Source organism: Myotis lucifugus, unplaced genomic scaffold (assembly GCF_000147115.1).
Source record: "Myotis lucifugus unplaced genomic scaffold, Myoluc2.0 scaffold_145, whole genome shotgun sequence".
Lineage (NCBI taxonomy): Eukaryota > Metazoa > Chordata > Mammalia > Chiroptera > Vespertilionidae > Myotis > Myotis lucifugus.
This window is the reverse complement of record NW_005871193.1, coordinates 2,667,640-2,683,698: the sequence shown is the minus strand read 5'-3', so window position 1 is coordinate 2,683,698 and position 16,059 is coordinate 2,667,640. Positions and strand designations below refer to the sequence as shown.

Genomic DNA, 16,059 nt, shown 5'->3' with positions numbered 1-16,059 from the left:
AGTAATACCTAAGATTTGCTTTTCAGGAAAGTGAGAACTGGCAAAAGATGGGCCAACTCCAAAAAGCCAATGAAGATGCTGAAAACTTGGAAAATAAGGCTGAGCAAGCAGAGGCAGATAACAATACCTTCAACTTAGAACTTATCGCTAAAAAGGTAGATACCCTCAATAGAGAGGTCGAGCAGGTGAGTTTGGGAAAAAGTGCTTGTAGTACATCTTGCAGCACATTTGAGAGTTTTGTTTGGCTTTCCATAAATTAAATATATAAGCAAACACTTAATATGACTTAAGTATACTGTGAATGCAGCCTGATAACTGTTCTTGTACCCACTCTGGTTCTCCTGAGATCTACCGCCTGCCCTACAAGAGAACAATCTGTAATTAAAATTAGTAACTATTTCAAACATACCAAAAAGTGCAAAAACAGGTAATATAAAACACATGCTTCTGCCCTCCTCCCAAGCTTAAGGATGCTACATTTTTCCTTATTTGCTTCAAGTCTCTCTTTATTTAAAGAAACAAAACATTACAAGATCCAACTCCTCATCCTTTCCCCTTCTCCTTCCCTCCCAGTTCGTGTGTATAAGGTTCCTGTCAGTTGTAGAACTCGTTTGCATATGTTTATACTTTTCTACATATCTATCACCCACAGATAATGAATAATGTATGCTTTAAGTTTTTTAAAAGTGATAAAATACTATAGCAATCCATTTGCAACTTGCATTTTTTTGCTCAATATTATAATTTTGAAGTTTATTTTGTTACAGTGTACATCTAAACAACTGCATCTATATTCACTGTATAAATATTTCTTTTTAAAATGTATTATATTGAAGGAAATGTCATCGTCTTCTTTTTTTAAATAATCAAATGCTGCAGCATACATCCTTTATACTTTCCCCTTGGATATATATTTCAACAGGTTTATGCCTGGAAGTGGAATAACTGGATGCAAGATATGTGTAATTTTAACTCTTCTCAGTATTGCCAGATTGCTCTATAAAAGTTTTATTCTTCCACCAGAAATCATGGAGTTATCATTTTCTCAAATACTAATCAATATTTGATGTTACCAGACTTTTACTTTGTGTGTGTGTGTGTGTGTGTGTGTGTGTGTGTTTCCTTGATTATAAGTGAAATTGAGAATCTTTTCAGGTTTCTTGGCCATTCCGGATTCCTCTTTTATGAATTATCTCTCAATTTTCTGGAACAAATTTTCTTAAACTCTCCTATTTTTCTATTGAGTTGTTTATCTTTTCATATTGATTTAAAAGAACTATACATATTCTTTATAATAATCCTTTTGAAGATATTAACAGTTATCTTCTCCTTTTCACTGTGCTTGCAATATAAATAGAAGTTTTAAATCCTTGTGCTGCTGGAATTAGTCAACTTTTTACCCTATGTCTTCTTTAAGAAATTCTTACTATCCCAAGACCAGAAGGATATTTTCTTACATTATCATATAAAAGTTCTGAAAGTATGTGAAATTTTGCCCTTCACATTTAAATCTTTAATTTACTTGAGATTGATTTTGTATATAGTTTATCTCTATTATGGCTGTAGTCTTTTCCTGATTGCTGAGTATAAACCATGCATCTTTGTGTGTGTGTGTGCGCACGCGCGTGCTTCTTTTTTAAAATTTATTTTTATTGTTGACACTATTCCAGATGTCCCTATTCCCCAACCCCGCCCCCCCCCCGCCCACCTCCATCCATCCCCTGTCCTCCATTTCCTCTGGCCATCACCACTGTTGTTTGTCTATGGGTTATGCATGTTTTTTTGACAAATCCCTTTACCTTCTTTCATCTAATCCTCCCAGCCCCTTCCTTCTGACAGCTTTAAGTCTGTTCCACGTATCCATGCCTCTGTTTCTATTTTGTTCGTAAGTTGTGAGATCATACATTTGTCTTTCTCTGACTGACTAATATTTCACTTAGCATAACAATCTCCAGGTCCATCCATGCTGTCAAAAAAGGTAAGACTTCCTCTTTTATGGCTGCATAGTTTTCCCTGGTGTAAATGTACCAGAGCTTTTTTATCCACTGATTTACTGATGGGCATGTGGGCTGTTTCCAGATCTTGGCTATTGTAGATAATGCTGCTATGAACATTGGGGTACATATACTCTTTCATATTGGTGTTTCAGTAGATTATATTCCCAGAAGTGGGATCACTGTCAAAAAAGGCAGTACCATTTTTAAAGTTTGAGGAAACTCCATATTGTTTTCCACAGTGGCTGGGCCAGTCTGCATTCTCACCAACAGTGCACTACGGTTCTTTTTTCTCCACATCCTCGCCAGCACTTGTCATTTGTTGATTTGTTTATTCTGGCAGGCGTGAGGTGACATCTCATTGTGGTTTTAATTTGCATCTCTCTAGTGATTAGTGATGTTGAGCATTTTTTCATGTCTCATGGCCATCTGTATGTCCTCTTTGGAGAAGTGTCCATTTAGGTCCTTTACCCATTTTTTAAATTGATTGTCTTCCTGGTGTTGAGTTGTAGTTCTTTATGTATTTGGACTTCTACAACTCAACACTAGGAAGTCCTTTATCACATGTCCCTTTAGCAAAATGTTTTCCCATACAGTGGTTCCCCTTTCAATTTGTTGATGGTTGCTTTTGCTGTGCAGAAGCTTTTTAGTTCGATATAGTCCCACTTGTTTATTATTTCGCTTGCTCAGTGAGACATATCAGCAAAAATATTGCTACGAAAGATGTCTGATATTTTACTGCCAATGTTTTCTTCTAGAATTTATATGGTTTCATAACTAACATTTAAGTCTTATCCATCCTGAGCTTATTCTTTGTGTACGGTGTAAGTTGGTGGTCTAGTTTCATTTTTATGCATGTGCCTAATTTTCCCAACAACAATTATTGATGAAATTACCTTTATCCCATTGTATGCTCTTGCCTCCTTTTTCAAATATTAGTTGACCATAAAGGCATGGGTTGATTTCTGGGCTCTCTGTTCTGTTCCATTTATCTATATGCCTGTTCTGATGCCTGTACTAGGCTGCTTTTTTGAATTCTAGCCCCAATATTTATTAACATTTTAATCATAGTTTCCATATATTTATTCCTCTGTGTTGTGATCTGTCTTTTAGTTTATTCTTCCCTCTTAAGCTCTATTAGTCTGTTCTTAGATATATTCATTAATTTTTCACCTTTATGACTACTTTTTCTTTCTTTCTAGAAGTACTATTTGAGTCCTTCATATCTACTTTTCAATTTTTCTTTAATGTCTTTTAAACTGTTTTTTTTTTAAGTCTTCACTGAGGATATTTTTCCATTGATTTTTAGAGAGAGTGGAAGAGAGAGGAAAAGACAGAGAGAAATATCGATCTGAGAGAAATACATCGATTGGTTGCCTCCTGCCGAGCCTTGATCAGGGCCTGGGCCGGGAGGAGCCTGCAACCGAGTTATGTGCCCTGGACTGGAATCCAACCCAGGAACCTTCAGTTCTCAGACCGACGCTCTATCCACTGAGCTAGGGCTTTTAAACGTTTAAGCATGTTCATTTGCTTCCTGCTCTGGGTTAGTTTTCTCATTTGGGCGTGTGAGAATTTTTCTTCCTTGCAAGCACATTTATGAATTACAAAAATAATATTTTGTTTTATTTTTATCTTAGCCTTTAAGAGAAGGTTTTCCTCTTAATCAACTAACTTACTTAGAACTGGAAACATACAGAGTCATCTTTTCAAAACACAAAACTGATTGCATCACCTCCTTCTTTTAAGACCTTTCAGTGGATAAACACCTAATTTTTAGAGTAGCTTTCTGTCTTGTAAGTTTTGTATACCTTTTCAGTTGTATCCCCTATCACCTTCCCAGTGGTCTCTAAGCTCCAGCCATACTAACCTTGTCTCGGTTCTTGGAGTATGTCATTTCCCCTTTCTCTACACATCCCTCCAAAGCTTTGCACTTAGCATTCCTGACTTGAAAAGTGGCTCTCCCCCCAGTGCACACGGTATATGGATATCTACTCACCTTTCAGATCTCATTCAGCTAAACTGCCATTTACTCAGGAAAACCTTTTCTAACTTCCCCGCCTCTCTCAGTGTAGGTCACTTTCCTTTTTTTTTATACACGTTTTGCTCTAGAAGTAGTTGCTTAATATGGATTAATATATTCACCTGTGTGATTATTTGATTGATGCATGACTCCTTCATTGTCTGAAAGTTTATGAGAGCAGAGATCATTTTGCTCACCATTGGATATGCATTTAGGCACATTTACTGGAACATAGAATATACTCAATAAATAAAGAATGGATGGATAAATGGATGGGTGGGTAAATGGATGAATAGAAAATTATTTTAAGAATGAGTGAGAAATAGAGTGAGGCAGGAAGGGAAGGGAAAGGTAGGAGTGAATTGTGACCAAATAATTTATTCCAGGAGAAATTTTTTTGAGCATAAAAGGAGTTGTAAAAGCAGGAAAGTGTCTTTATTTGCCTCTCAGTTTTGTTATTTGCCTCTCAGTTTTGTTCTTCACATAATAGCAAATACTTCTCTGTAGGTGACAGTGTACCTTACACAGACTTTTTATTTTCCTCTGAAAAGGAGGTAATTATCTTGAATGTTTGAAAGTGTTTATATAACTTGAATCTCATATTACCATTTTAAAAACATACTCTTATTTTTCATAATATGGATATGTTCTTAATTTATATTTGCCCAGAGTCTTTTTTCCTTGGTATTATTAAGTACTAGAGTGGTATCAGTCCTCATTTTATGATATTATAGCCGATATCAACATGTTTTTCAAGAATTAGAAAATGAGTATTGTGCATGAAATAGTGGCAAATGTTTTGTTTGTCACTTTGTTTTTAAAAACAACAATATTTATATTACAGAATAATTGAAACTGGCAAATATAGACAGAACTGTAGACCAAACATGTATATATCTCTACCAACTCTGGGACTGAGACTTTTAAATGGGGAAAGTTATTTTCCAAGTATGACAGTTGATCACTTTACGCACAGATTTTATATAGAGAAATGTGAAACCTCAAATTATGTTTCCCATAGTGTTTTGGACATATATTACTACCTATATCATCTAAAATTCCTTATACTGTAAGTGTAGGTTCATTTAAAAATTGCCCCATTTTGTGTTTCATATCGTAGTCTTTTTCCAAGCTAAAAAATAATGTGGTTTTTGTAGCACTTGAATGCAGAAAGGTCTTACAAGTCCCAGATTTGTACCTTACATAAGTCTCTTGTGAAGATGGAAGAGGAGCTTCAGAAGGTTCAGTTAGAAAAGGTGTCTGCCCTTGCAGACTTGTCTTCCACAAGGGAACTTTGTATTAAACTTGACTCCAGCAAAGAAATTCTTAATCGACAGCTGGTTGCCAAAGATCAAGAAATTGAAATGGTATGTAATGCATTAAAATTTTTTCATATTTCTGTTACTGTAAAATTATTACAAGTTTAGAAAGCAAGTTTTTAAAAATAAAATATTACATCAAGCCATGTCTTTCATCTTTAGATTCTATTTTTTAAGTCCAAGAGATTAATTTGACAGCTGTATTTGAACAATTCAAGTATGAAACAGAAATCCTCCTTTGAGTATTTAATTTTATATTTACTTTTAGCCAGAAGAATTATAAAACACATTTACATACCCATCAGCTAAGAACACATGAGGTTGAGGTTTATCCAGCTAAGTTATAACTTTAATGACATTCTTTTAAGCTAAATTTATTTACTAATTGGGTTCTTTTAAACTGTAATTCAGTTGATTATATCTACATGTCCCTGAAATTGTGCTTGCTGCTGTGAATATGCTGTGACTGTAACCTGCAAAAGATACAGGCTCCTGCCCTCAAGGAACTTTCAGTATTGACATGCAAGTAATTTGGGATGAAAGCTATACTAATAAATACTTGAGGTTTCAGACAGGGAGTTCCTATTTAGCCTGTGGCTGTTGGAAGGAGTTCACAAGGAAGTGCTAAGGAATGTAGAAGAGATGAGGCATTTCCTTCAGAGGGAACAACAACATAGGGAATATATGGAGGTAAAAAGGAATTCTTCAGTGAATAGTAAGTAATTTTCCATGCCAGCATTGCATGCCTGGGAGGAAATGGCTGGAGATGCATCTAGACCAGTGGTTCTCAACCTTCTGGCCCTTTAAATGCAGTTTCTCATGTTGTGACCCAACCATAAAATTATTTTCGTTGCTACTTCATAACTGTAATGTTGCCACTGTTATGAATTGTAATGTAAATATCTGATATGCAGGATGGTCTTAGGCGACCTCTGTGAAAGGGTCATTCGACTGCCAAAGGGGTCGTGACCCACAGGTTGAGAACCGCTGATCTAGAGAGATAAATGGAGACCAGATCCTAAAGGAATATATGTATACAAGTTGCATAGTGTAATTAAAGTATCAACAAATTTTGGTCACATTTACATTTCTGTTATTATCAAATCCTATTGAAATTTTAGTTTTGTTAGTCTACTGTTCGTTAGGAGGATATGTTGCATTTGAGAATCATGTAGCTGGTTCCTGTAAGAATGCATTAATATTTTATTAATGAAGCATATGCCAGTATTGTCAAACTCACCTTAAATTATTTTTTATTTCAGCAAGAACATTTTTTTAGCAATAACATTTTAATGATGAAAATAACTCATGAATAGATATTCACTGTAAAAATTCAAATGCTATGTCCTTAATTTTTCTTTAAAAACACTTTTTACCTGGCATTTTCAAATGGGAAAAGTAATGCATTTTATAGTAACTGGAACACATATTATTTTTTAGTTTTCATCCTTCATTTTTTAAATAATAGCTATCCTAATGGGTAAGTTGTCAGGCTAATTCTCATTGTATTTTAAAATGCTTCTGGCATACATTTTTTGCCTTGAAAATCTATATATGTTTATCCCCATAATCTATAATTTTCAGGGCAGAGACCATCATAGTTAACTTTGTATTTCTTTAGCTATACTATGCATGTAGGAGCACAAATACTTTTTACAAAAATTTATTGGGGTGACATTGTTTAAAATTTTATAGGTTGTTTTCTGTATTTATACTTTGAGAGTTTTTTTTATCATAAATTCACACTGGATTTTATAAAAAGCTTTTTATGCATCTCTTGATAAGATCATGTTTTTATCCTTCATTTTATTTTATGTAGTATATCACGTTTATTGATTTGCGGATATTGTACCAACCTTGTATACTAGGATAACTCCCACTTGATAATGTTTTATGATTTTTTAGTATATTGATGAGTTCAGTTTGCTAATATTTTGGTGAAGATTTTAGCATCTATGTTCATCAGGGATATTGGCCTGTAATTTCCCTTTTATATGTTTTTTGGAATTAAGATCATTCTGGCCTCCTAAAATGAACTTGGGAATCTTCCCTTCTCATGAATTTATGGAATATAGTTTGAAAAGGATAGTGTTATTTTTTATGAGATGTTTGGTAAAATTCAACCCTGAAGGCATCTAGTCCGGACTTTTGTTTGTTGGGAGTTTTTGATTATTGCTTCAATTTTGCTAGTTGTAATTTTGGAAGATTGTATGTTTTTAGGAATTTATCCATTTCATCCAGTTTGTCCAACTTGTTGGCATATAGTTGCTCATAATATTTTCTAACATTCCTTTGTATTTCTTTGGTGTTAATTGTTCTCTTCTTTCATTTCTAATTTTATTTGGATTCTTTTTTTTCTAGTTAAGTCTTGTTTGTCAATCTTATTTATCTTTTCAAAGAACCAGCTCTTGGTTTTATTTATCTCTTGTATTTTTTTCTCTATTTTGTTTCTTTCTGTTCTGAACCTTATATTCCTTTCCTTCTACTCACTGTGTGCTTTGTTCATTATTCTTTTTCAAGTTCCTTTAAGTATAAAGTTAGATTGCTTATTTGGGCTTTTTCTTGTTTCTTGAGACAAGCCTGTAATGCTATGAATTTCTCTCTTTGGACTGCTTTCACTGTGTCCCATAGATTTTAGGTTGTTGTGTTCTCATTTTCATTTATTTCAAGGTATTTTTTTTTTATTTCTTCCTTGATATCACTGTTAACCAATTGTTTAGTAACATGTTATTTAGCCTCCATGTCTTTGAGTATTTTACAGTTTTTTTTTCTTGTGATCGATTTCTAGTTTCATACCACTGTGGACAGAGTAGATGTTTACTATGAGTTTAATCTTCTCAAATCTATTGAGTCTTTTGTTTTTTTGTACTAACATGTGGTCCTTGAAAATGTTCCATATGTGCTTGAAGAGAATGTATATTCTGTTGCTTTGTGGTAAAATGTTCTAAAGATATCAATTACATCTATCTGATCTAGTGTGTCATTTAAGGTGTTCGTTTCCTTGTTGATTTTCTATCTGCAAAGTTTATCCATTGTATTGTTAGATATCATTTTCTAGTCTAGGAACTTCTTTCTGTATCTACCTTCCCTTCCCCCAATAACTTAATTTTTATTAAATTCTTTATTCTTAGAGTTTTATCTTTTCACATTTTACTTTTTAAGTGCATATATAATTTATTATAATGTGCATTATGAGGTAATTGTAAGGGTGTTTTTAAATAGTAATCTGATTTACTTCCTTTTGAAGAAACTTTGGCTTACAGAATGTATTCCAGGTTCAAAAGAACCTTTGAAAAATGAAGCTTTCCATGGGTTTATGCAAGAGAGAGAATGTGTAATGACCTCTTATCTTCCTTAACAATGGAGTGCAATGGCAATTCATAAGGTGTTAGGTGTTTGTAACTCGCCTCAGTACAAAGTAGTAGGCACAGTATTACCATGTTAGTCTTACAGAAGTCTATAATAATAAAAGCGTAATATGCTAATTAGACCAGATGGGTGCCGGAGGGAATCTTAGGTCCTGGGTGCCAGAGGGAAGCCATTGCCGGCAGCTGGGGAAGGAAGGCCTACTCTTGCACGAATTTCGTGCATCTGGCCTCTAGTATATAAAAAAATACCAAAGCTAGAAATGGAAATTGTTTGTAGTTTGGGATTAATAACTCATTTCTTATTAATGAATTTTCTGATAAAAGAGTTGGGGAAAGTGATACTGTGTGTGTATATCTGGTAAGGAGGACAATATTTCTAATGAAAAAAATTAAAAGGGGTTGTTTATAACAGAATACAGAAATTTTATAAGTCTCTGGTAATTGATCAGTTAAGTGAATGAATGGGAGTAAGTATAGATATATTCCTATTGTACAGATGGAGAATGAGTTAGATTATGCTCATTCTGAACTAGAACTCCTCAGGAGTCAGATGACAAATGAGAGAATCTCCATACAGAATCTAGAAGCTTTGCTGGTGACCAATCAAGACAAAGAATATCAGTCTCAGATAGCACTTCAAGAGAAAGAATCTGAAATTCAGCTTCTTAAAGAACACCTTTGTTTGGCAGAAAATAAAATGTGAGTTTGTTCATGATATAATAACAAAGTTATATATCTTTAATTTTTGGTACTTTATAGATTAGTAGAATTTTAAAGCTGGAATTTACACAATTTAATAAAGCATCCATAATCTGCCATTAATTAAACTAAAGATCAGAAATACTGTGATTTGACTGAGATTTAGTACTTATTTACATTATATGTTTAGCTAAATTTATTTAAATTTAAGTTTGACCACCTCTGTTGATTATTTCCAATAGAGCTTTGGCTATAATAGAATGTCTGATCTAAAAATATTGCCTTTAGGAAATACTATAACCAGATTAGACACAAAAACACTTTTGAAACCAGAAGTTGTTTTCTATTTATGGACCCACCTGATATTGCTAACTAACCTTTCCATTTGTCACACAGTATTTCCTTATGTACCTATCCTTGTATATATTAAGTACCTGGAAGAACTGCATTCACTAAACATTGAAGACTTCCCTTAGAGCAGTGGTTCTCAACCTTCTGGCCCTTTAAATACAGTTCCTCATGTTGTGACCCAACCATAAAATTATTTTCGTTGCTACTTCATAACTGTAATGTTGCTGTTATGAATTGTAATGTAAATATCTGATATGCAGGGTGGTCTTAGACTACCCCTGTGAAAGGGTCGTGTGACTGCCAAAGGGCTCGTGACCCACAGGTTGAGAACCGCTGGCTTAGAGCATTGATTTTGGCTTTAGTTATTTTCCTTTTTATTGAATTTATTGGGGTGACATGGTTAACAAAAATATACAGGTTTCAGGTGCACAATTCTATAAAACATAATTTGTACTCTCTATTGTGTGTTCACCACCCTAAGTCAAGTCTCTGTCAATCACTATCCCCCCCTATACTCTCTCCCACCTACCCCCACCCCAGCCACCTCTCCCAGGCAATCACCACACTTTTGTGGATGCCCATTGGGCTGCTGCTTCTTTAGAATCCCTGGCACCATTAGCCGTGTACTCCATGACCCTGGCTGGAAGTTTGGGTAGAAATGCCTGCCTGGATAGTGAATGTTCTGTTATTAAAATTGGTCACCTCTCACAAAAAGTTGGAGACTTTTAGTCCCTGTTCTTATCTATCTCATCTATAACACTTTTTCATCCAGACTCAACTCTGCCTTTCTGAGTTGGGACCTGGGGGAGGATAGGAATCATGATCTCAGGAATCAGCTCATAGGAGCCCCTGACTAAGCAAAATCTGCAAAGCCAAAGCCAGTTTTCTTCAGAAGCTGTTTTCAGGTACAGCAGCTGTCATTGAATCATTCTTTTTAGTCAGTGCAGCTGGGTTGTTGTGGTATCTTCAATGGGTTATGCAAAATCACTTTCTCAAGCTGGTAGGTGGCACTCTGCCTTAGTGAAGTATGCCAAAACTTCACCTTAAAGGGTACATTCTATTTTAGACTGGCTGATAAGTAATATCACTTAGAACTGGTAAACATGATCAACTTTTGTGTTCTTAGCCTCTAAGTTTAGATATTAGCAGTCTAGAATGCAGTCCTGGGAGTGAGCAGAAAGGATAGAGCGTTCTGTGTAAGCAGCATTAATCTCCATCATTATCTTCCTAAAGATAGTGTGCCTTGTTACAGGGGGTGTGTGGCATTGTTTAGTCCTAACGAAGATCCTGTTACATTGAAGAGAGTGTGTACAGGTATATAAAACACTTGGTTAATTTAATATACATAACATCATAATAGTCATGGTGCTAACCAATTCCAGTTTTGATTGGTTGTACAATTTGCATATAATACTTCAAAGTACTTTTATAAAAAATAATTTGCAGTAAATAGATAATCTAGATAGATAATAGGTTATATTACTTAATGTAAACACAGGGAAACTGATATAGAGGAGTTTTAACCGACTGAATGTGACTGGCTCAGCTTAAGCTTTTCAAGTAGGCTACTTTGTGCATTTAGTACGTCTAAAATTGGCAATACCTCCACAAAAACTACAATTTGGCTTGGATCCAGAAGAGAAAACGTTGCCAATATGGTTCAGTGTACCCTAGGAGTCCTAGACATATTTTAAGTCAGTCTTATATTCTTTTACACAGGGCCATCCAGAGTAGAGATGTGGCCCAGTTCAGGAATGTTGTAACGCAACTGGAAGCTGATTTAGACATCACCAAAAGACAGCTAGGGACAGAGCGCTTTGAATGGTAAGCTCTGCAATATTTAACCTGAGAAGCATTGCTTCTTAGGTAACAACAGATAATCCCGCGAGGGTTGAACTGATCTTCGGTTTTACCACAGTATTGGTAATGTCTCTGAATATGAAGTTTAAAAACTTCTATTTTAAACGTTTTTATGTTAGGGAGAGAGCTGTGCACGAACTTCGCCGCCAGAATTACTCCAGCAGTGCTTATCATTTGAGTCCTACAATAAAGCCAAGTACAAAATGTCATTCACCGGAACGTGATCACCACTGATCTGACCGAGGCCTGGAGCGATCACTAGAAGAGTGAGTGGTTTAAAGATCCATTCTGTGGGGAGCATATAGCAGTATATACAGTGAATATTTCAGTGTGTGAAGGAAACTCAACAACAGTCTATCATTAATAGTGCTATTTAAACATGATTAGTTATGTTCATATAAAAATATTTTGATAGTTTTACATAAATATTCTAAAATGAAAGATCACTATTTTATCTATTTACATAAAAATTTAAAAATCTGATATTCTATTGATTTCTACACCAATTTTAAAATTTAATTTATAAATTTATTAACTAATTAATAAAATATTGGGTTTTTTGTTGTTAGTTCATGTTTTTTATTAACCCATATACAATTCCTTGTCTGCTGGTTTGTTGAAGCAACAGGTCAGACAACATTTGCCACAATGATGTGTCAAAGTGGCCGGCCATAAACACTCCGGCACCACGTTCTTCTGAGGGGCACTCCCAATGACTTACACATCGGCATGGTTGCTCAACCCCAGAATGTCCCCAAAATGTTTCACTATTTCTCACCTATGTAACTACAAGAAGCAGACCAAATCTTTTTTTAAAAATTCAGGATTTGTTTTCAACTTTCTTCCTATACCCATATACTGCCTTAGTGCCCAAGTCCTATGGGCATATAGTTAAATATTGTGTTTATAAATTACTTGGATTAATTTTTTTCTTTCTCTGTGGGTATCGTATGTATATATTTGAAATTACATTAGATTTGTTTGTTTCGATTTGCTTTCGTTTTTCATTTTTTTCCTTGATTTAGTTTTTTAGTTTGTAGATTAATCAAAAGTCAAAACTCTGCAAAGTAACACTCAGTGTCACTCTCCTGTATACTTTCAAAAAAAAGTTCTTACTGATTTTAGAGAGACAGGCATCAATGATGAAAATTATCAGCTGCCTCTTGCACGCCCCCTACTGGGGATCCAGCCCACAACATGGAAATGTGCCCTGACCAGGAATTGTAAATGGTTTGACAATCACTGAGCCTCACGGGCCAGGCTCGCCTCCACTGGGAAGGGCTTTTTTTATGTTTTGGTTTCATTTTCAATATCTAGAGTTAATTGCATAGTGAATAGAGAATATTGTTTATAATATTTCTATTTTATGGAAACTACTGATGTATTCTTTATACTTACAGTTTTTGTGAACAGTTCATGTGCACTTAAGATATATTATTCTCAGGGTATAGTGTATATATATGTAGAAGATTTACCTTTTAATTTTCATTTAACTTTTATATTTTTGCTTAATTTTTGTCCACTTAACCTGTTTTATAAGAATGGTGTTTTAAAATCTCAAAGGCTGTTTTCTTATTGTATCTCCTATAGATTTTGTTTTATGTAGATGGCTTGTGGTTTTATTTGTTGCATAGATATTCTGAGCTATCATATCTTCATTGTGGAGTGTGGTACTCTTATGAAGTGTTCTTTTCTGACGCATTTAATTTCAGGAGGTCATTTGCTTTGTTATTAGAGTTACAACTCCTGTTTCCTTATTGTCTTCACTTGCTTGGTAAATCTTTGTCCAACTTTTTACTTTTAGCTTTTTGAATCACTGCAATTTAAGTATCTTATATGTAGAATGGATTTATATTTTGCTTTATGAGCCATTTTAAATGATTTTTCTAAAAAATAGACAACTTCCTTCACATTACTAAGAGGACTATTAAATTTGGTCTCAACTCTGTCATATCAAAATTGTGTTTATTTTTAAAATATATTTTTATTGATATCAGAGAGAAAGGGAGAGGGAGAGAGAGATAGAAAGGTCAATTAGAGAGAATCATTGATCACCTGCCTCCTGCACACCCCCTCCTGGGGATTGAGCCCATGACCCAGGCATGTGCTCTTGACCAGAATGGAACCTGGGGCCCTTTAGTCTATAGGCTGATGCTCTATCCACTGAGCCAAACCAGCTAGGGCTTTAATTTTGTTTAAATATATTTTTGTTGATTTCAGAGAGGAAGGGAGAGAGATAGAAACATCAATGATGAGAGAGAAGCATTGATCAGCTGCCTCCTGCACGCCCCACACTGGGAATTGAGCCTATAACCACAGACATGTGCCCTGACCAGGAATGGAACCATGACTTTCTGGTTCATATGTTGATGCTCAACTACTGAGCAACACCAGACGAGTGACAATGTTTATTAGGTGACATTTACTGTATTTCTTAATTTGTTTATTTTTCTTTGCTTTTGAACATTTCTTTTGATATTCAGGAAGGTGTGTGTTTTATTAGGTTAATACTTCCAATAGTGCCCCTAACCCTTTTTCCTTTTTATTGTATTGGGATGACATTGGTTAATAACATTATATAGGTGTCAGGTGTACAATTCATCTGTATATTGTATTGTGTGTTCACCACCCCAAGTCAAGTTTCCATCCATCACCATTTATGCCCATATACCCTCTTCTATTTCCCTAAATCTCCCTTTCCCTCTGGTAATTGCCATACTTTCGTCTGTCTATAAGGGTTTTTTTCTTTTTTAATCCCTTTACCTTTTTCACCAGTCCTGCAACCCCACTCTCCTCAGACAGCTGTCAGTCTGTTTTTGTTACAGTGGGGCCTTGACTTACGAGTGTCCCGACTAACGAGTTTTTTGAGATACCAGCTGTCTCTCGGCCGATTTTTTGCATTGAGTTGATAGAGTAATTTGAGTTAAACTCGTAAGTCAAGGCCCCACTGTATTTTGTTCATTACACATATGATTGAAATCATATGGTACTTGTTTTTCTCTGACCGGCTTATTTCACTTAGCATAATGCTTTTTTTTTTTTTTAACAGCTGAGGAGTATTCCATTGTGTAAATGTATCACAGCTTTTTATCCACTCATCCACTGATGGATATTTGGGCTGTTTCCAGATCTTGGCTATTATAAATAATGCTGCTATGAACATAGGGGTGAATATATTCTTTCTGATTGTTGTTTTTGGATTCTTAGGATATATTCCCAGAAGTGGGATTGCTGGGTCATAAGGCAGTTCCATTTTTAACTTTGAGGACACTCCATAATGTTTTCCAAATGGTGGCACCAATTTGCATACAACCAACAGTGCACAAGCGTTCCCTTTCTCCTCATCCTTGCCAACACTTGTTTGCTGCTTTATTGATAGCCATTCTGACAGGTGCGAGTTGATTATCTATCTCATTGTGGATTTAATTTGAATTTCTTTGATTAATGACATTGAGCATCTTTTCATATCTATTGGCCACCTGTATGTCCTCACTGGTGAACATGTTCTCCCCTTCAGTGGGCTTGTCTTTTCATTTTGTTGGTTTCCTTTGCTGTGTAAAATCTTTTTAGTTTATTTTTTTCGTTTCCCTTGCCTAAGAAGTTATGTAAAAAAAAAAAGTTTGCTAAGAGATATATCTGATATTTTACTGCCTATGGTTCCTTCTATTTTTTGTGGTTTTGAGTCTTAAATGTCTTTAATCCATTTTGAGTTTATTCTTCTTATATAGGGAGTAAAAAGTGGTCTAATTTCATTTTTTGCCTGTATCCAGTTTTCCCAGCACCATTTATTGAAGCGACTAACTTTACCCCATTGTATATTTTTACCTTCTTTGTAAAAAGAAGTTAACTGACTACATATATGTGCTGTGGGCTTATTTCTGGAATCTCTATTCTGTTCATTGATTTATGTGTTAGTTTTTATGCCATTTTGGTTACCATATCCTTACAGTATATTTTGATATCTGGTGACATGACACCTCCAACTTTGCTCTCCTTCTTAAGATTGCTTTGGTTCTTTGTGGTTTTTGTTATTCCATATAAGTTTTAAAATTATTTTTCCTAGGTCTCTGAAAAAAATGCCATTGGTATTTTTATATGGATTGCATTGAATCAACACATTGTTTTTGGTATTATGGACATTTAAAAAATGTTTATTCATTCTATCCATAAGCATGGTATATGCTACATTTATTTTTACCATTTTCAATTTCTCTCTTGAGTGTCTTAATTTTTTTGAGTACAAAACTCCTTGGTTAAACTTTTGTTTTTTTAAAAATTTGTTTATTGTAGATTTCCCCTTTGTTCTTTTCCCCACTGACACCCTCCCCAGCTTTCACCACACTACTGTCTGTGTCCATGGGCTAGGCACATAAATCCTTTGGTTAATCTCTTCTCACCCAATCCTGCCTTCCCACTGAGATTCAACAGTCTGTTGTTGTTAATCCTCA

General features: G+C 34.9%; 1 protein-coding gene across 1 annotated transcript in view; it reads left to right on the top strand.

Annotated features, from left to right (window-relative positions):
- The window catches only part of LOC102435970 (testis-specific gene 10 protein-like), a 59,429-nt gene that overhangs the window by 29,678 nt on the left and 13,692 nt on the right, over nucleotides 1–16,059 (top strand). The window contains exons 14-18 of the mRNA XM_023758924.1: nucleotides 27–185; nucleotides 5,172–5,381; nucleotides 9,198–9,400; nucleotides 11,471–11,575; nucleotides 11,731–11,877. Coding sequence (XP_023614692.1) covers nucleotides 27–185; nucleotides 5,172–5,381; nucleotides 9,198–9,400; nucleotides 11,471–11,575; nucleotides 11,731–11,845 — 792 coding nt within the window. The 3' untranslated portion in view covers nucleotides 11,846–11,877. The remainder of the gene's footprint in view (nucleotides 1–26; nucleotides 186–5,171; nucleotides 5,382–9,197; nucleotides 9,401–11,470; nucleotides 11,576–11,730; nucleotides 11,878–16,059) is intronic.